The sequence below is a fragment of the Phaenicophaeus curvirostris genome, chromosome 2 (assembly GCF_032191515.1).
Source record: "Phaenicophaeus curvirostris isolate KB17595 chromosome 2, BPBGC_Pcur_1.0, whole genome shotgun sequence".
NCBI lineage: Eukaryota > Metazoa > Chordata > Aves > Cuculiformes > Cuculidae > Phaenicophaeus > Phaenicophaeus curvirostris.
This window is the reverse complement of record NC_091393.1, coordinates 53,419,257-53,440,315: the sequence shown is the minus strand read 5'-3', so window position 1 is coordinate 53,440,315 and position 21,059 is coordinate 53,419,257. Positions and strand designations below refer to the sequence as shown.

Genomic DNA, 21,059 nt, shown 5'->3' with positions numbered 1-21,059 from the left:
TATCCTTTGGGAATATTCCTATTTCCCTTTGACTTTGTGTTGAGATAGGATTTTTGCTTTGACCTCACGTGGTGAAAAAAAATAAGCAAAACTCTCTGATCATAAATGAAACCCAGTAATAAAAATAAAACCCAGTAAAGGCAAACCCTTAGGGAACTTGCTTCCCAACCCATGCCCTCTCCTAGCATGCATATATATTTTCTGCATCAGAAGGAAAAGTTGCTGAGCAGAACCGAGTCATTAAAAGTGGTCACAAAAAAAAACGGTTGTGAGTGCAAGTTCAAAAGAACAGAAACAGCTAGGATGTCTTTGGAAACATACAGCAGTGCTTGGTTAATCTAATAGCCTAGACATAATATTTATGAAAAGATTTAGGAGGATCGTAAGGGAAAATGGAAATTGCACTTGAACCATATCTTCTAAGCAATGCAGCTAGTTGTGTTTATACCACAAAAATAGTTAGAAAATGACTCGTTGAGCATTGCTTTTGCATAATTCCTAAGGAGCTTTTTGTGCTTGTGCATCACTTTGGCTCCTGGGATTCTGGAAATAAATAACAAATTCCAAACCTCATTCTCTTTATTCCTTAGATGAAACAGCTGGAGCCAAGACACTATGGCCTACAACTCAGAAGACTGGTTGATGAAAATACTGAGTATTGTGCTCCTGAACCATACGAATACATAGTAGACCAGGAAAGTGTGACTCCTTTTAAAGTTCTGTGACATCTGTGGCCACAGTTGAATTATCACCTAAGAATATGTGTGAATTAGATCTGAAATAAGGTTTTAAAGCTGTTCCTGGATTGCATTCTGCCATTCTCATTCACACAGTCTGTGCCTGTGCAGACTTTTGGGTGGCTAGGCACTACAAACACTCCTTCAAGAACTGTTGAAGATTTAAGTGGAGTTTCTGGTGCAAAAGCAAAGCATTGGTCTCTGCTCCAGGCTGGGTTTTCTATCTTTAACTTACTCTGCATTTAGTTCTGCTGATACTAGTGATGCTTGCATTGTAACACAGTTCTTTGTGTAAAGACAGCAAGTTCTGATTCTTTATTGAGGCAAAGAATATTGTATTCATTTCCCATGCTGGACCTTTAGGTTTTGATGTTTGCAACTTCATAAATTTTGACTTCTGTTATTGTTTTTTTTCCAACAGGTGTATGATGAAATAGAAATCTGTCCCTTAAATGTTTATCATGTTCATCTTACAAAGACTGGAAACATAACTGATTTTGGTGAGTTTAACCAAAACAGCTTTTGGGGAATTTTTCATTCTTTTTATTGCTTACTTTCTATCTTTACGAGTTTTCTGTCTCTGAGAGCAGGTAGAGCCATGCTTGGTAGCTCAGAATCTGAGCCTGCAAAGTACTTGAGGCATTATAACAAAGACCCAAACTGGTTGTCTTACTAGCAAGTACATTTCTTATGTTTCCATTGGAGAACTTTCTAGTTCTGCTGCACTGGCCAAATAATTCAAGTGTGGAGTTACCAGAAAACAAATGTCCTTTGCCAGGATTAATGCAATCAGTCCCAGTCAGGCCATGGTCAGTTTGCCCTTTCTTTTTTGGTAGTGGGATCCTCTGTATCAACAGTGTCCTTTTATACAAATTTTGACACACTTTTGATCCGTGGGAGGTGGTTTTGCCTTGGAACAATTATATACCTTGCAAAGGTAACTTTGTAAAGCAGCTCTGTGCTGTTGCTCAGCTGCAGGTCTGACGGTATGAATTATTACTTTCTGGGCCGTCTCACTTGCTGGTCTGTATGGATTTGCTGCTTTATTGTTTGGGTTTCCAGTTTTTTGATCTGTTTTGGACACTTCTGTGTCTGATGGACACACTGCAGAACTCCTACCATAATGATGAGCTGTGCTATTTAAATGTCATATGGGGCTGAGGTAGAAGGTATTTTTTTGAAATGTAGTTTGTATTTCTTATAGCACAGCATAACAATTCCTAGAAATTGAGAAGTCCTATTTAACAGGCCTTACAGTGACCTAGGAACAGTGTTATAATTTTGGTGTTCCATGGGTGTATTCTCATGTGAAGTATTCTCCCTCTGGTTGTGTAGAGCGTACTAAATACACAAAATAACAAGGGAAATGTTTCCAAGAAAGTTTATTTGATTTAAACCTCTTTCAATACAGGTTTTGCTGTCACGGCACAAGTAGTTGAAGATCAACAGCTCACCCGTATATTTGTAAGTGATGTTCTCCCAGATGGACTGGCATACAAGGAAGGTATTGTATTATATTTATATTGAATACTGTACTTCATAATCTTCTTGAAACATGAAGGAGCTTTAGTACTGCTGTCTAGAATGGTTCTTGGCTTTTACTATTCATAGTAAATAATCTTCTTCCATGAAAACCATGGAAAGTATGAGATATTAGGAAAGATAAGGTACACAGAGTAACTAACATATTCTTTCAACAGAGTGAGTAGAGTTCTTGTTCAAGTTTGGAGACAAAGTCTGTGTTCAGCCATCCAGCCAAAATGCTTTTGCAGGGAGAGAGTTCATCTCGCACTGGGGAACCTCATGGGCTTGGTCAGTCTCCAAGACCTATCACTTCCACTTTTAGTGGCAATGAAAAGTAGCTTCTCTCCCACAAATGGTTTTCTGCCTATATATCTGTGATTGCATTCTCTGCTGTGCTGCTCAGACATCATGCTTCTCTTCATTGGCAGAGTAGGATCACATCAGTTCTGCCCCCTAAAAAAACAGAGACACACACTGAGAAAAGCACAGACTTTGCATTTCATTTGCTACCTGAGGGTAATGGCCGCTTGGTTGTTGTTTGAAAGGCAGTGGTTGCCACTGTTTAGATTTATACAAAAGCTGATAAAGACTGCATCTGCTGTTGTTTCAGTTCTGCGTGAACGCTTTGCTCTGTGTGACCACTGCTTTGTTCTCCTCAGATAATGGACTGTGTTGTGGTGCTGTACACTGTTGCTATCTTAGTCATTAGAAATGCCTCTATTTTAATCTTCTTGAAAGTTGTGCTGCCCTCACCAAATCCTGTAGCATCTTTAGAAAGAAACAACTTGATTGCTGTACTATGTGTAGCACCTGTCAAAGTAAGCGTGGGGTTGATCTCTTACAGCATGAATAAAGCTCCCATCAGTTCTAATGGGCTTGTGGTAGGATTAGACTATTCAAATTAAAACCACAAAAAGAAAAGGTGAAGCAGTGTAATACTTGGTTTGTGACTCTTTACATTTTATATTCCCTCCTTTATTTATTTATGGTTTTTTTTCTTTCTTTTCACATGTTCCCAGGCCTTCGAGTAGGCAATGAAATCTTAAGCATAAATGGAGAATCTGTGTCCAATCTTGACCTCAGGCAGATGGAGTTACTGTTTTTGGGGAGAAGTGTAAAGCTGTCTCTGAGAATGAACCATTACGGGACTCAGCAACCCTTATGTGCATCCTGGTCAGATGGTGACATTTCCAGGGACCCAAAGAGTTTGTCGCCGCCTCCAAACCAGTCGCAGCTCCTTGAAGAGTTTCTAGATAACTTAAAAAAGAACACAGCAAATGGTAAGAGAGAGAGACAATTATTTAATTACTTTCACACCACTTTTAATATCACTGTTTTTTAAATGCCACTTCTAATATCACTGTTTTCTTAAAACTCAATTAAGTTTAAAATCATGTGCTTGCCTCAAGGAGAAACCCAAGTACAAATTGCTTTAAGTCCCATTTATGCTTCATATCTGTCTGTTATTTTATTATTTTGAAAAAGTACAAATGTAACAGAATAAGATCATTTCTGCAAGGAAATTTTATTCTTTTAATCTGTTTGGCTGCACCATCCAGTATTATCAAGCAGTCTCTTAACTGTTCTGTGCCATATTGTATACGTCTAATACATCCATTTCCCAGGCATCAGTGGTTAAAATGATGTGACGGCTTTTAGAGACTGAAGTATTATTCTGTTTACCATGCCTTACATATAGTAAAGTATTACACACATCAAGGGTTCCTTAAATGCAATAATCATTATCACCTCAGAAAGGTGTCATTTATCATTGAGAGGGAACAGAGCTATTATTGTGTTCCCGTTGGATACAACCTCTCGCTGTGTAGAAGAAAGGCAACGAAAACAACTTTCCTAGGTGTTGTTTTGCTATCTGCTCATACTTATTACTTAATTGAATTCCACTGTATTAAACCTCAAATGGAGGACACATCCTAGTGGTGGTGTGTTGGGGTAGGATCCCAAAAGATTCCCGTATGAGGAGTGCCAGGAAGGGAAGGTGCAGCAAGCCTACGTGGTAAGGACCACTCCTTGATGACACCATGGCATGCCAGTTCTGAGGAAGGTGCCAGTGCTCACTGCTGGGTTGGATTTTCAGCTGGAAATAGGAGGTGGCATGTGGAGGGGCACTACCATGCTGGTTGGAGAAGAGCCTTGGTCATCCTTCCCTTCCATTAGCTGATCTTACTTGAGACCAGAAATACATCTTGAGATACCAGAATACTTGTAAGCACCTGTCTGAAATAAAAACTATATGAGGATTTGCTCCAATTCCTTCCATAGCCTCTACTGTTTTTCAAACAAGATAGAAACAAATTTAACTCTAGTTTCTTGAGTGTAAGATGTGCAGTTTCCTCATTGCACCTCTGGGGGATGCTAGTAAAATCTGCAAAAAAGCTAGCTAGGGTGCACTGCTGTGCGAGGAGAGCTGCAAGAGGTACAAAAAGAGATGATTTTTTTTATATAATTACGGTGGCAAATGTTTTCTGATTGGATTTTTTTTTCATAATTAAAAATAGGAGAAGAAAAAGAATCACATAGGAGAAGTTGTTGGAATGGGTGTAATTATAAAGCAATTTTATACGGTAATATTTTGAAATTAAAAGAAATTTGAATACAAGATTTGTAATACAGTAAGTAGCATCTTTCTCAGGGGCCTTAGATAAATTTAAAATGCCTTTAAATTGACTAGTGGCACATGAAAGTTAGTGTCATAAAACAAAAATTATGATAGAGCTAATTAGTTACATATTTATACCAAGGCTATCATTCAGCTTGTTGGCTTGATATCGTAGGCCAGCATTACCTGGAGTATTCAGTATAATAAAAGTAAGTGTCCATTCACTAGACTCCTTGTTCCTCTGGGATAAATTTGCAACCTGTGCAAATATTACATTATAATAGGAAATTACTGAATTACGTATTATACTACGTCCCTTTATCCTCTAGTGTTTAGAGTATGTTTGTGTTTCTCCTTAAGAGCAGCTAAGGAAGATTTATTTTGTTCTGAAAGAGAACAAATAGTTCTAAATTAAGCTTTGTGAGAAGGACTTCCAAGTTTATCAAATTCAGTGCTTAGCGTCTGATCACCTGACCAGGTTCAAATGGAAACAGAAGAAAATGGTATTACTTTGCATTAATAGATAATCTGAAAGGTTTAACTGTTCCGTGTCCTGTTACTCACTCAGGAATTGAATAAGATTTTAGGTAGGGAGAGGAAGTTTAATGAATCTGAGCAGGGATTTGGAAGCCAGTGACTCTTGAAGTCATGCCCGGTGTTTAATACTCTTCTGTCTCCTCTGGCAGAGTTGAGTGAGTCACTCTTAAAATCATAGTTTTCAAAAATAATTCCTGACATTTGCTTGTCAATGTTGAGCCTTTTCTTCCAAGGCAGTGCTTTTGAAAGTCAGTTAGTGCCAGTGGAGTGGGACCTCTTTCAAAAATCAAGCACAATTTGGCTCAAGGTACATACCTGGAGTTAAAAATCTTTCTGCTGTCACCCCTCATTTTTTGAAAATTAATTAACACTGTATATCTTTCTATAATGCTATGAGGATTAATGAGCTAAATCACGTGGTAGTACCCCTCCTGGTGCTTGGTGACAAACATCAAAGCGTTGTGAACGTCAGAGCGAAACAGAATTTACTTTAAATCACTGGCTTCATATAACTTGGATGGTAGTAGTTTGTCCTCATTTATTTATAGTTTTGTAACTGTTCGGTATAATTCTAATGAATGCCTTTTTCCTACATATTCTGCTACATTAAAGATATCCAATTATACCTCATGGCAAACTTTGGCAGTCTACTGTACAGAAGGGAAGTGATTGACTTTCTCCAATGCCACTGACTCTGCCACTCCTAAAAATCATTCCCAGGGAATTTTCAGTGAGGGTGATTCATGTTCTCCAAGAAGTTGCTATGCCCTTGTAAGCTGTATTTTGGACCTGCTGTGGTCATATCATTTGATCTCCCACGTGGCAATGCTATGTGCTTGCTGCTTTAGCTGCTTGGCTAGTAATAAGCTTATCCTGGAAAAGAAAGGAGATGAAATACTTCTAAAAAATGTACTCATAAATGTGGAAAACTGAATAACAGAGCAACTAAATTTGCTTCGAGCACCAGTGCTAAGGAAATTAAATATTTGTGTAGAATTAAAATATGAGGGAATTGGACTGGAATTCTTACAACTGCGGAGGAAAAAAATGCCTCATTTTAAGGTGGCATGATATTTGAGGAATAAACACCAGAGAAGGCCCACAAACTGAAAACTGTATATTTAGGGCAACCCCATGTGGGTTAATGGTATAGCTATAGAGTGCTGAAGCAGGAGGTAGAAGCATTAGTAGGTGTGAAACCCATTGCAGTATGCGAGTTGCTGTCAGAATTTGGCAATATTTTTTTTACTTCAGTAAGTGGGCTTCTGCCAAAAAAGCTGTCATTTCTGGTTAGCTGACACTGTTGAAGTCAATCTGAATTTATAAATAGATCTCTGTGAATAAAAGAAGAAGACAAAAAAAAAAAGTTGGGAGTTGGTAGTTTAGATATGATTTAACGAGTTTCCATGAAGTAACACTTTCTACTGGGAGGATTAGAGTGCTAAACGTGAAAAAAAAAAAAGAAATAGAGAAAGAAAAAAGAAAGATGGACCTACTGTTCCTTTGCTGCCTGTTGTGCTCCTCATCTCTGGGGTAGGGCACTTACCTTCTGTGCATGGTCATCTGGGTTCCTATCTGGACCATTTTTCGAGAGCAGTGACAAAGGCTTGAATGCTGCTGACAAGGGGGAAGCTTGCTGCTCCTCCTCCTCCCCTGCACCACCTTAGCCTTCCCTTCAAGCCCCGTAGCACTTGTTCTCCACCCTTGTGCTGGCAACAGCGCTTGCTGGGGCCCGTGATGAAGCTAATGAGGAGAAAACCTTTTTCCCCCCACCTTGCTGCAAACTCAGTGATTTGAACTAGTGGCTGCAGAGGTCTGACAAGGGCCAGAGCCAGGTAAGCAGGAGGAGAAGGAGCGGGGAGCAGGCAGGTGCCAGGGTAGAGCTGGTTGCATGGAAAGCTACTGTCAGAGGTGACAAGCTCTCTTTCAGCAAACTTTCCCACAAAGCACCTCTCTAACCGCTTTGGAGTATGGATTTTGCCCTCTGCTTTCACACCTCTTGCTCTGGTCCCCAGGTCAGCAGCACAGCCTGGGACATGCTGCTTTGAGCCACACCTGCGGAAGATATTTCACATTGTATAAAGCATGGCTGGAGTCAGAGAGTCAGACTTTGTGCTGTTTGTCAAGTTGCTGGGATGTGTATTGGAGAGGAGCAATGACATTTCAACTTGTGGTATACTAAACATTGAGATATTTTTGCAAAATATAACTGCTTCAGGGGGAGGATCAGTGGTTTGAACCGTCACGTAGGAAGTGGCTGTTCTGTTTCTGATTTTAATCTTAGTGAGCATGCACAGAAGCAAAGCACATCAGTTGGCTACAAGTTTAATTCTCTTAAAAAATATAGTTGTAGTAGTAGTTGGTTTGGATTAAATTCCAAGGTACTTTCTGTTTCAAATAAGCTATGCTAGATGATTTAGATGCCTCTGTAAAGCATAATTGCAACTCACAGTTCTCCAGAAAACTTTACTTCACTCGGCTTCTTCAGATACCACCAAGTTGAGGGAGAAAAAGGGAGATAGATGTCAGCTGCGCAGCCAGCTGGCTCTGTGTGTGTTGCTGCACACGTCTTTCGAGGTGGCACTCTCTGCATTCTTTTCCAGCTCCAACCCAGCCTGACTATCAGAGAGACCTGTGTGTCCCTTTTAAGAAAAGAAATAAGGTCAGGAGGATGTGAAGCTAAGATGGTCTATATACCTCCAGCACCTGGGGTCTTTGCCTGAAATACTGGCTCACACTGCTTCACTTTTTGCTGTTTGCCCATATTTTTTGAAGCATTTTGTAAGCATCTTTTGATCTAACATTCAAAGCATTTCGTAAACAAAAGTAAAACTAAAACTTAACTGAAAAACATTTCTAAAGTAACTTCCACTTCTAGTGTGTTCCAAGTCAGCTCCTGTTTGTTTGCTGTTTCGATATTTAAATTCTCTTTATCATGCTGTACGGCGCAGCCCTCATTGCACTGTGTGTATGAGGAATCATAGAAAAAGAAATCAACCTCTTTTGAGCACAGAAGAGGTAAATATTTCTTCTTAACTTCCCAAGTCCTTCCCAAGGGACCCATAGTCTTGTTAAAAGTGAGACACAGATGTTCTGTGTTTCGGGGAGGTGAGGTAAGGTACATTGAGTAATTATAAAAACTGTCTAAGCTAGCCACAAAATCTTGCTAAACTATTAAGTAACTTCTTTTTTCCCCTTTTTCATTTCTGTTTTCATTACTTTTGTTCCTATGAATCTGAGATGGAGCAGAAAATGTACCACTCCAGTGGTACACTTGGTACCTGGACAGGGCCAGCTCCATTTGCTTTCCAACCCTCCTAAAGTGCAAATGATATCTGAGAATGGCCAAAGCCGTCCTGTGTTCCTGCAGAACCAAGAGAGGAGCTGCTAATGGCACCCCTGCATGTTCAGCAGTCCCAGCCCTGAAGACCTAAGGGCAGCAGCAGGCTGCAGCCTTTGCTGACACTTGTAGAGGGTGGTGGCCACCCAACATGGGCTCTGCTGTGTCTTCTTTCCCTGTACTGCAGCCACACGTATCCAATTGTTGAGCTGGATTAGAAGGGTTATACACCTAGCTATGGTTAACACTGGTTTCCAGTAAGTATCTAAGAAGGCATATGCACTTCAGAAATGAGTGTGTTTAGGTAACAATTTGAGAAGCCAGTCCGAAGTGTTAAACTGTAAACTGAAAAGCTTGAAGTGGCAGATGTTTGCACAGAGAGAGTTTAGAAAGTTCAGTAAAACCATACTGTAGATGTGCAGAGGCGCATCAGGCATTGGTACAGAAGTGCAGGCATCTGTTTCATATTATATTGTTAATTTGTATCTCCTATTAATTACTGAATTAGCAAATACGTCAAATTGCTTTGCGCTATGATGAACAGTTAACCAACAAAGGAATTCCCAAAGCTGGACTCTGCTCCAGCTTCACAATGGATATTTATGCAGATATTTAGAAAATAAACCAAAAGCAGCGTAAATAAAAATAAAGCAGCCTAAAAGAAAAATAATATAGCAGCCTACAGAGAGTCACACTTGCAGAAGTAGGTGGCTGATTGGAGCTAAACCACTAGTCAGCATGTGGCAAGAGGTGTCTTAAGCAAACTGTATGATATAAGAATACCGGCTTTATGTAAACATGAAAATGTGGAGTGTTTAAAGAAGCAGCTTCACTTTCGTCACTGAAGGATGAGAAAAAAAGAGAGAAATTTGATCTGCTTGAGTATTTCAGACCCTGTCCAGAAGTAAGTTTCTCTTTGTCTAGACAGTATCAGATCTGCAAAAAGAAGTCTGGTTGCATTGTCTTCAAGAAGCATTTAGAGCAGCTTCTGATGTTCTGTAATTTGCTCCTTGAATCCAAAGCATATGGATGAGAGAAGCTGTGAGGAACCTTCTTGTCTGGCCTGTAATTGCATGTGTTGAATGGCAACAACTGGGTCTTGTCAGTGACAGACATCTATTGATTCTGTGTTTAAGAACCCTATCCAGGAAGACTGATGTTATGACAGCTGTATGCTGATTTTCTTTCTAGATTTAACATCTTGAAATAGTTCATTAATGAAGTTTCTAGCTATGCTAAAGAGTCAGTTGTTGCAGCCATGAAGCTAAGCCGAGAATGTACCTTCCAGCCAGTCCCAAAACACGTTACAAAATGCCTCAGACAACAAGGAATGATAAAAGCCAAAATATTTTGCAGAGATTAAAAAGTTTCAGAGTCATTAAAATCCATTTTATTTGTATTTCTCTAACATGTTTTCTACAAACTGACGTTACTTGTATTAGTAGACTTAAATCATGTTACCTTAGCAATGAGAATCTGAGCTAGTTGGTATCGGAAGTTAGGTCAGAGGCTTTCAGAAGAACTTGAAAATTTCTTAAGCAAAAAGGGGAAGGAGTTTGCAAGTTGTTAATAAAATAAGTATTTCACTATCTTTTTAACTGTTAGATAAAGTGGCATGAAAGCTGTAAGCCACTATACAGTTAATAATCTCGATTACTGCTAGCAAATTGTTTAGAATTTACTCCAGCATTGGAGTGTGAATGCTTAAGTGGCAATATTTGCCTGAGAGTACCAGCTGTGGGGAAAAAATGCTGACCTGGCACTGTACAATAGTTAAAAACTTAAATGAATTCCCATTAAAATTGCTGAATTGAGCTAACATGAGCACTCTTATAATTCTAGGAAACTTCTTGGAGATTAATAAGAATCTGCCTTTAGGGTCCATGGTACCTCAGTCGTTTGCCCAGGTTCACAGAGACCCCCCAGTGCAAATGACAGATGAACCAAATTGCTTTAGTTTTCAGCTTGAAGTGGTGGAGGATGTGATGCGTTTCAATGGATATTTCTCATCTGTGTCTGCGACCTTACCTGGTTTCTCTTAGATCTGTTTTCCTAGTGCAGGGGCTACCTGGAGACAGCTTTTGGTCTAGAAATCAAATATGGCTGTAAAAACTGCTTGTGAATAAGCTCAGTCTGTAGCAGCCATTTTTCATATCCCAAGGCTTGTACTGGTAAGACATAAGAGTGCACCAGAACTATTTATTTGTTTGTTTATTTATTTGCTCTTGTGACCTGCAGAGGAACTAGATCAACAGCAAGAGATAAAGTAGGACCTCTCTGCGTATTTTTTCATAGGTGGAAATTAGCTTTCCACATGTCACCCGAGATGGACCATTCTTGTGTTATGAGTTCTAAATTTTTCTCAACAGACTTGTCACTTAATTTGTAATCATCCTTCTCTGGCCAAAGAGGATTCAAAGGCAAAAAACCTGTTTATGTATTAAGTTCTTCTTAAGGAGCTGCATGCCCCCAAACTCTTCCTGATGTTTCCGATGTAGGCCTTCATGATGGAAACGATGGAGCAACTGCAGTATCCCCTTGTATCACAGCTCTTTTAAACCTTTGTACCTAGATTTATCCACACACCTAATCTTCCCGACCCTCCTCACTTTTTTAAGCAATATTTTGCAGTGTGAATGGCTGTTGTGGGACAATTAATGAATCTTCTGTGGATGTTCGTCTTCTTCTCCCAGAACTCTTGCTCTTCTCCTTCCTGACCACAGTTAATGTCATTTTTTTGCAACCTAGGCAGAAATGTAAATGGCTGCAGAGATGGCACGGGCTCTGTCCTGGATGCCAGCCACTGAGTGCCCCTTCCATGCTGATCCCAGGGGATAACATGAGCCAAAGAACTGAAAGGTCTGATCCTCTCATAAGCAAGGCATATGATTTATTCATAACTGAACTAGTGAACCCAGAATCCTTCATATTTCTCTGGTGACACTTGGATGCCTTCTTTAGCAGAGATTGTGAGAATGTCTCTCAAAAGCCATTCAATAAATTCCTTTGGATCAACTGTTACGTCTTGAAAGATTCTTCTTGAAGTCTTTCAGAAAGGAAAAGAATATAGAAGGAAATGCTTAGATAGCTATTTTTTAACTCTATTACTAAGGAGTAAATATACTGTTGAAAACCTAAAATAGATTTAGTTGTATTGAACCAAAAGAAACCAGCACATGCATGCTACCTGCCAAGGCTGAACCATTTAACTGAAGACTTGAGTATTAGTCTCCAAGCGAGCATTTTTAGAGTTCACATTGATATTTTTTTTTTCTCCAGGCAGTGCTGGAATGCTTCATGTACCAATCCCTGTTTTTCAGTAATCTAAAGGCATTAAGATCACCAAGGCTTTTTGCCTTTCTGAGAGCTGGCTCAGACTGTGGTATTCTTAGACCAGGGATTTTGGAAACATTTGTTATCTTCTCTTGGAAGCTTGCTTCTCTGGTGGTAGTAACACTGGCTAGAACAACATGGGAACAGCAAGCTTATCATAATTCACTAATCAGTTTGGAGAATTCACAAAACAATGTAAAATGGAGCTTTCCATACACCTGGCTTAACTTTATTACCCAAATATAATATCTCATTTCCATCTAAACCATATAGCTGTGTTATGGAAACTGTATCAGGGAGAGAAAGAATATCCTACGTTCCTAAGTTTGACTGTGTTGTATTTTATTGGCAGTTTCTAGAGCATTTGGGAATTAGTGAAAATACTAAATATGTTCTGTCCTGGTGGGATAGACTAGGAATATAATTCCGTGCAATTAAGGATCCTATGTTTTTTAAGCTGAAGTTCATATTAGTAGTCTCAGAAATAAGTTGATGCCCACTTTAATGCTGTTTTCCAACGCCTATCTGATATCACTGGACGAGACCGGTGTTTAAAAATGCTGTCAATTACTCTAATCTGAAACCAGGGTATCTGTCTTTTACAGACTACACCAAGCCTATCAGAACTGCCTGAAGCTCTGAAGCTGTGTATGTGTGTTACCATATCTGAAGTGTCTTAGTGCTGCATATTAAAAACGGCAGCAGAGAGGATGGGAAATGAGAGACTCATTTCCCTCTCAAGTACCAGAGAACTACGAACAAGAGAACAATCATTAGAGTTAATAGTGAACATCCAAGCTGTAATCAGCAGGGTGTAGGATGACTGGTTGGGGCTTCTTCACCGATGTGCACTTGTGATGTAAGCATTCTTTTAGTCATAAACATTCTTTGCCAGGATCTTTACACATGAGCAGTAATAAAACTTGAAGTATTTCTTGTGCTGTACTGAACAAAGAGAGGCTTATGGACATCTGTTTGCCTGTGCAGCTGTATTTAGGCATCTGTGTAATATTTGTGCTGTGTTGGTGACAGAGGAACCTAGGATGGAAAGGAATTTTCAGAATCGGTGAGTCAAGGCTTTCAACAACCCTATTATATATCTGTGATATTCCATTTTAAAATATGATGGACTATTTGCATTCTTTGCTCCCAGGTAAGCCTGTTCCACAAATTTGTTCACGTGATGGTTGAAAGCTAGTCTTCTAAATGCCAACATATACATATTCCTGGCCAGTGTTCCAACCGATCAGTATCTGCTGGCTTTGACCGTTTCCATTTCTTTAGTAGGTCTATCTCACAACTACATGTTGTTAACACCTTCTCTTACTTGCACATTTTTCTTTTTTTCGTATTTCCAACTGTTGAGCCACAGCTTTTTGAATGAATTGTCCTTACTTGTCCCTGACACGTTGTTCTATGTGATTTCATTCTGGGACTGTGGCTCCATCTTCAAGGTCATCCTGCATCACCTTTATTCATTTCCAGTCATGCTCTTAGTTAATGCTGTGTGTTATCTTTGAATGAATTAAAATATTAACAGTAATTAACAGTATTTAAATAGGATACTTCCTATTGTACTTTCTTTACTGAGACAAATAATGAAAATATTAAGTAAAACTGGTGCCCAAACCCATCCTGGACAAAGTCTACCATTAGCCTCTCCCAGGCCTAGAAATTCTTTTAGAGCTATCTATTGTTATCTTAACTGCTAGCCAGTTCTGCCTTGTTTTAGTTCCTATCTTTTTTATTTTAGCTAATGCTTTCCATTGGGCTATTATAAAGGTTTCTTTCTTCTTTGCTTTAAACTGAGTTTCTAGCATGTTCAATTTATCCTGTGTTCTTGTGTTCTTTGTCTTTAAAAATATCTTTTATCAAAGTCAGATATCAGGTTAGTTTGATACAGTCTGTTTACCAATACTGTATGCATATAGGTTTCCATTCATCTTCAGCTTTTTAATTTTTCTTTCCTTAAATTAATTGAGAAAACCTGAGGTTACTACATAGGTCACAGATCTGTAGTTTCCTATGTTACAGTTCCCCAACATTCTCATTCAAACTATTGTTTGTTATTCACCAGCTGCATAGCATCATCCTTGTCACCAGATGAATAATTTATTAAAATCCTTGCTTTTCAGTTTTAATTCCATATGCCAGTTTTTGAAGTTGAGAGCTAAAGAAAACTTAGTCCTCTGCTGAGTTGCATGAGTGCAACTCGGTTTGCACCCACCTCGAATATGGTCTTTTTGTAGTCATGAATTGCTGTCCTGCCTCAGTCTTCCCTGTGGATGACAGACAGGTTTCAGTATGGATCACATCTTATGGGACTAGCTTTACCATGAGCTTTAGAATCTGTATCTATTTGCTGTAGTGAATGTTAAGTGGATCAGGAGGAGTTGGAGATACCAGGAAAGACTGTCAGCTACTAGCAGTTAATAAAGCATCTTACTTATCTGAGCCAGACTTAGGTTCAGTTTTCTCACCTGAATCTGACAGAGCAGGAGACTTCATCTCTCCCTCCTACAGCATGAATGAATATCCTGGTGTCAAGCTACTTCTTTTTGCTCTGTAGTGTTTCCCAGCGTTTTGGCAGAAAGCATAATGTAAAAGGAATAGTTTCATTCTGATACAAAACAAACTATTTTTATAGTCTCAGAAATGTTGCAGATTGGAAACTTGGTTTTCCACATCAATGTACTCACTATGTTTTTACTGTCAGGACTGCCTGTTCCTGTCAGTGCGCTTCGTTACTTGCTGAAGATAGTTATCATCAAGTGATTCACAGAACTGCTGGTCCTGCTAGATCTGAAAACTATGCCCTGCAGTGGTTTTAGTTTGTCTTGTTGTGAGAGACTGAGTGCATTTAATTTTGCTGTGTTGTCTTTTTATGGAGAGCTAGAAGGGATTTTTGTTCAATTTATCATTGTCAGTAGAGTGACAGGTGGAAACACCCTCTTGCTCTAATATCAAAAAGGGAGTGGTTACACTACCTATGTAGTGCTTGGCATTTGATAACACTTGACATGCTTGTGATGATTATTTGGTATTTTTTTGAGTTTATGAGAAAGATTGAAAACAGAACAAGTCCTGAAATATGATGAAAAGAAGAATTATAAAAGAAACAGGTTCCCCAGTTCCTACTTTCTCCTCATGGTAATTTACCTTTTGCAGTTAACAGATAAAGTGGCAAGAGCAGTACTGATTAGAAAGTATTTAAGCTTATTCATTACTTAAGCAGAAAAGAAGAGATAAGTGACATTTGTATTTGTTTATGGCCTCTTTATGGTAAATGAATTGCCGGATGGTCGATGTTGATGCTTTCCAGTTGATTTCCTTTGGTTTCTTGGCTGGGATTGTAGCACAGATTATTATTGTCTCACACACTTGATAGAGGATGTGTTTCCATTGTACCTCACCACTCACAAACACGTGAATAACTTCCATATTGACCACTTGTACGTGTACTGCCACAGCAACGTGGGAAGAGATGTTCCTGTAGGCGTGCAGAGCTCCTGAATGTGCTGTATGTGTTTGTTTTTCTTACTGACTGCCCCATCCATCCGCTCTGTGCCCACTCTTAATTAAACGATGAGTAGTGAGGAGCATGACTTAAGAAGTATGCTTTCTTTCAGTTTTTAGTGGTTGCATTATAATTTCATTATAATGAATTAATAATGGCATATTTCCTCTGTGCTTTTCAGACAATTTTAGTGTTTAACTGAGGTTGCTACTCTTCTTGTTTGCAACAACTTGATTTTGTATTGTAGTGTGTGGAGACACTGCTGTTCGCTAGATCAGAAGAAGCTACCTGCTTAAGAGGTTTCCAGATGGAAGTGATGCACATTTTAATTCGCCATGCATGAGCACGTGTGTATATGTGTGCGAACAGGACAGAGAGGTCTGCTGCAGTAGAGAAAAATTGTGTTAAGATATTTCAACCAAGTTTTGTTTAACCTAATATTATCAGTCCCTTTTTTCCTTCCATACAGTTTTATCACAAGTATGTCAATAGAATAAATTAGATGTATAATACTACTGTAATGGAGCTGTGTAGGCAGACTTGATCATGATATACTCGCCATTACTATACTGATAAGCCTCTCAAGCAATGTCTCCAGAAAAGTAGCTCCATGTTTTATTTAACTAGTCAGTAGTGTAATCATACAATAGTAAGGCAAGTAACATTAGAGAGAGTTTTTTTAAAAATAATAATATTGATTGAAAAGAAGTTGCCAGGAAGTGCTGATTTGGTCTTACTTTTGGATGATTTTTAGGAATGTATATCTCCTTGCATAGTTTTCTGTACTCATTCTCGGCAAAGATCCAGAATGTTATGTATGGGAATGATTTCGTACTTGCACAACTGCAATGTTTCTCCTAATCCTGTGCATACAGTCTACAGTTTTATTGCTAGTTTTGCCTGAAGGATAACAGTTATTGAACCTGTAAAATAACAGCTTTGCATTACTGCTTTTGAACATCTTTGTTAATATGAATCTCGTTGTACAGCTAAGCTCAAATTTGAGTGTTTAAAGAAAACACATTTTACATGATTTGCCTTGTTACTCCCTTTCCATTTAGTACTAGATGCAGAGAAAATTTCAATATTAAACTTTCTGCTGTGTTTATGAGCTTAGGCTTTGCGTTTGAAATTGCCCATTCTCTTTGGTAATACTCATTTTCTGTACCCATTGGTTGATTTGCTTGAGATTTCTTTTTAGCTATGCAGCTGATGTTGATACTTCTACGTTCTTTGGGAATAGTTTGATGGTTTGCTAGAAGCATATCCGAAGGAAGTCTGCTTCCACAGTAAAAGAAGGAAAGGGAGACAGGATATGGATGCTAAACTGATCAACAAGCCTTACATCCTTCCTTGCTTCCTTCCCTCCTGCTGTTGTTTTGGCACATAATATGAAGTAGGATGTCCTTTTTCACCTACTGTGTAGCTTTTTTTAGTTTTTAGTATTTATAATATATTTACTGTTGCTTACCCTAACTACCATCAGCAACACGTCCTGCCAACAGCAAATGCTATAAAAATGGGCAAGACTATGTAGACCTACCTCTGACAGTCCTGTAGACAAAAATGAGGGTGAAGGGAGGAAAAGATAGATCATCTGTACAAGGTGATGTAATATTCTCTTTGCCTACTTTGGATGTTGTTATCTTGATTTCTTCTGTCCTTGTTGTCTGCTGATGGCTTTACCTTATTTTCCTCTTCCTAAATTTATGCTTTCTCTTTGTTGCTTACGTCGATTAGTTTTACTCCCCATTTTGTGAAGGGCAAATATGGTTAAAATATGGTTTGTAAAATCAGGGGAAGGACTTTTTTTTTTTTTTTTTTTCTCTTTTCTTCTTATTCGATAGCTACCTGGGACCAAACTCAGATTCTGCAGTGACATAAAAGATCTAATCTCAGATTCATATTGTTTAGAGGTGCAGGAGAGAAGCACATTAAAACCTAGAATGCAAGTAAAAAGAGCACAAATATTAAGCCATACGCTTAACATGTTAAGCATGTTATGCAGTCTCTGAGATACCAGGAACCACAACTGTCTCCAGGAGGAAAAGGTAAAAAATCTTGAGGGGGAGAAAAGAATTGATAAGGGCTTTGGTTCTGCAAGGACAAGGAAGTGACAGTGTAGTCAAGTCTTTGGCATTTGAGTGCAAATTGTCAGTCTCCATGCTATCTTGGCATAGGCACCTTAATAATATCTGGAAAAAAAATTATCAAGATGACATCACCCTGAGTTAATTGCATTTTTCTCTATGGCTGCCATGTTTTGTCTTCCCAGGAAGGGTCTTCATGGGCTATAAGGTTCTCTTTTGAGCCTAAAATTCCCATTTCTCTCCCTGTTTCAGTCCACGTTTGTCAACTCTTGCTGAGAGGGACAGGGCAACAGCAACACCCAGGCACAAAGGATACTGTTGTCCTTCACAATATCATTATTGCTAGCATGCATGAATTTACTGCAAGATGAGTGATATTTGTTTTTAATTACCGCCTTCAGTTGCTGGAGTCAGTGATTAAATGAGAAACTCAGCTTTCACTTAGAAAGCATTTTAAAAAGCACACTCCAGCATTTGTAGGTGTTGAGAAAGACTTTGATATATGGTAATGTGCTGTGAATTATATGCTACAGGATAGAAAACAAAGCAGCAAATTTAAAAAAAGCCTTTCATTTTATTATTATTTTATCATCTGAGCTTGCTAAAAATCATTTTTTTTTTTGGTGGCTGCTTTATGATTTATGGCTTCTTGGACTGAGAATACTGCAGATCAAAAATCAGAGAAATTTGCTTCACTTCGAAGAGTTTTAATTAAAATTTCTATGTAAACTTGCCTGCAGATTTTAAGCATCAAATTGAGCTTAACACGTAAATCTTATTGAAAGCTACAGTCTGTCAATAGGTAGAATAGGGCAGTGCCTCCTCTGGTTTTTTGCATTGTGCCAGCTGCTATGCACATGGACGCCAAACTTAGTAAAATTGGTTAACTGTTAGTAACAAGAAAGGGTTTTGTCTGTGTTATGAAATGTAGTGTTTGTTCCAAGGCAAAATTCTCTTTTTTTTTCTCTAATCTTTGTGGGAATCAGGAGTAAGTAGCATCAAACAACAATGTGCGCATCGAAGAAGAACTACTGAGTCTATCTAATTATCCTTACTGGTTGTCTCAGCACAGAGTGTGCTGATTATAGACAATGCTACCTTCAAAAGCATGCCATTAGCAAGAGCATTAGGTTTATTTTTGTAGATCAAATCTGTGCATTGCCTCAGACATCTTAGGTGTCCAGCTGCTGTTTTGAAAACAGAGTTTCCAGGCATAGTTGCTCTTTTCTTTGACCTCATATGTTATTTTCTGGGGAGTGGGTGTAGTCGCAAATTTTGTGTATCTTTTCTTCCGCTATAGTAATTGTATGAGACATTGGAAGTTACTTGCGGATAAAACCAAATACTTTTCCTTTTCCTGTACTGTAATCTTCTGATTTATTTATGTATTTGTTTTCTTCCAAATGCAGATTTTAGTAATGTGCCTGATGTCACATCCAGCTTGAAAAGGAGCAGCACTGATGGCACTCTGGACCAAGTGTCCCACAGGGAGGAGACTGATCTACCTTTCAGGGTAAGAACATGTTTGACATAACAATCTTTATGAAGGTTGTGTTGTAGTGTTAACGCTGAGCATTTTGTGGGAAAAATTTAATGTATGACACTAATTTGGAAGATTTTTTTGTGCATATTAGCTGTACTTAGTATTTCTTTAACTTGAAGTAGCCCTGACAGGTCAGCATCTGCAACACAGCAGCGTAATGGGGATGAATGACGAATAGACAGAGACTTGTCAAATTCATATTTTTGTGTTGCTTGAACCCAGTTCTGCACAGAACAGTAAAGCTGCTAAAGTTTTCCGAATGCTTCAGTTTGGTTCATGTTTTCTTTTCCTGATACTTTTAGGGGTTGTTGTTAAGATGGTAGTGACCATAGCAACACTCGCGTAACGCCAATAGCTTCAGACCGGACTGCAGGCTTTGAGATATGTAGTGTTTGACAGCCCAGTGATTCTTGCTCTCTCATTTGGAGAACTTATATGTGTCTGCAGTTACTGTTTGACTTCAGCTGGAGTAATGGATGCTCAACTTTCAGTCAGGACTTTGGAGTCTGAGAAAGGTACATGCAGACTTAGTGTCCACCTTTGAATGCATTGGCCTTCAAAGAGCAATGTGTCCATTTTACTTTGAATCAGTCAGTTTGCAGCCTGTGTCCAACTCAAATGCATCTGGTTTTGAATTGCTAGCATAGGTTGTGGTTTTGTTTCAGCAGCTGTAATTTTACTAGGTATTGCCATTCTGACAACAGAAATATTTTTGTTATTTCTGTTGGTGAATTGGTTTTGTCTCCAAGTAAATCTGTGATAACACTTGCATTACAATCTTGCATAACAGAAACGAAGTTTGAGTTTTTATGGTTCTGGAATATATATTGCTGTCTTGTAGTAAGTAGTATGGAAAAAAATGGCAGAGAGAAGGCAAAATGTAAAAAAACAGGAGTCTGTAACAGGAATAATACATTGTGCCTCTATCCATGCCTAACCAGAGGAGATGATCCTCTCTTCTGGTATTGTTTTGTAATCTACTTCTGTCAATGACAGACCATTTTATGCAGTTTCCTGTGAGAGCAGAGAGAAGCCTGGTGATTGTGGGTCTTTAGCCCATCTCCAGCTTTACAGGAGATTCCCACAGAGATAATCTATGTCCTGTGTAATACCTTTCTTCTGCTCCCAAAATGTCTTTGCAACCAGGCAAAAATAAACCGTATTTTTCTTCACCTAGGACACTTTGTTATTTTGGAAGGGGTAATATGGACTTCTCTGCTGTCTGATGTAGGACTTCTGCAGTGTTTTACGGGCAGGGATCTTCGTGGGAACACAGCAGAGGTGACCCCAACGCTGGGATGCTCCAGTGTCTGATGCTTGGCCAGGTTCCTCTGTGTGCCTTGAGGTGCCCTGCTTGTCCAGGACACATGCTGCTCCCCATGCACCGTATGGACATACACAACTGAGGTCCTGTCCCGCTGTAGTAGATTCTAGGGCATCAGCTTTGCTTTAGTAGAAAAACAAAGCCACCCCTGATTGTCAAATACACCAGATGAGAGAAAATTAGGGAGAGTTCAGTAGGATTTAAATACACAGCGAACAACTCATGTACACTAGTTGTTGCTCTGCACACACTAAATTTGCTCCAGTGCTCTAAATTACATGCTGCAGTTGAAGCTCAAAAGGGAAAATGAAAAAAAAAAGGGAGAGGGGAAAACAGACAGGTCTGCTCACTGCCCTCTCTCCATCCTCAAATCTGTCACGTCTAGCAGTATTAATGGCTTGTGCACAATTTGCTGAAGTAACTGCCCATGCCATATTCCAGTTCACTTCTTGGGTTGGCATGCATGTCATGCTAATATCCTCTGAAAAATTGTC

General features: G+C 39.0%; 1 protein-coding gene across 4 annotated transcripts in view; it reads left to right on the top strand.

Moving 5' to 3' along the window:
• Nucleotides 1-21,059, top strand: part of TIAM2 (TIAM Rac1 associated GEF 2) — a 135,670-nt gene that overhangs the window by 86,883 nt on the left and 27,728 nt on the right. For 3 of the 4 annotated variants that reach the window (XM_069852093.1, XM_069852090.1, XM_069852092.1), the window contains exons 11-15: nucleotides 591-696; nucleotides 1,160-1,237; nucleotides 2,149-2,241; nucleotides 3,281-3,541; nucleotides 19,108-19,211. In XM_069852093.1, the coding sequence (XP_069708194.1) occupies nucleotides 591-696; nucleotides 1,160-1,237; nucleotides 2,149-2,241; nucleotides 3,281-3,541; nucleotides 19,108-19,211 (642 nt within the window). Of the gene's footprint in view, nucleotides 1-590; nucleotides 697-1,158; nucleotides 1,238-2,148; nucleotides 2,242-3,280; nucleotides 3,542-19,107; nucleotides 19,212-21,059 lie in introns of all 4 variants that reach the window. The other variant, XM_069852094.1, reaches the window with a different exon arrangement.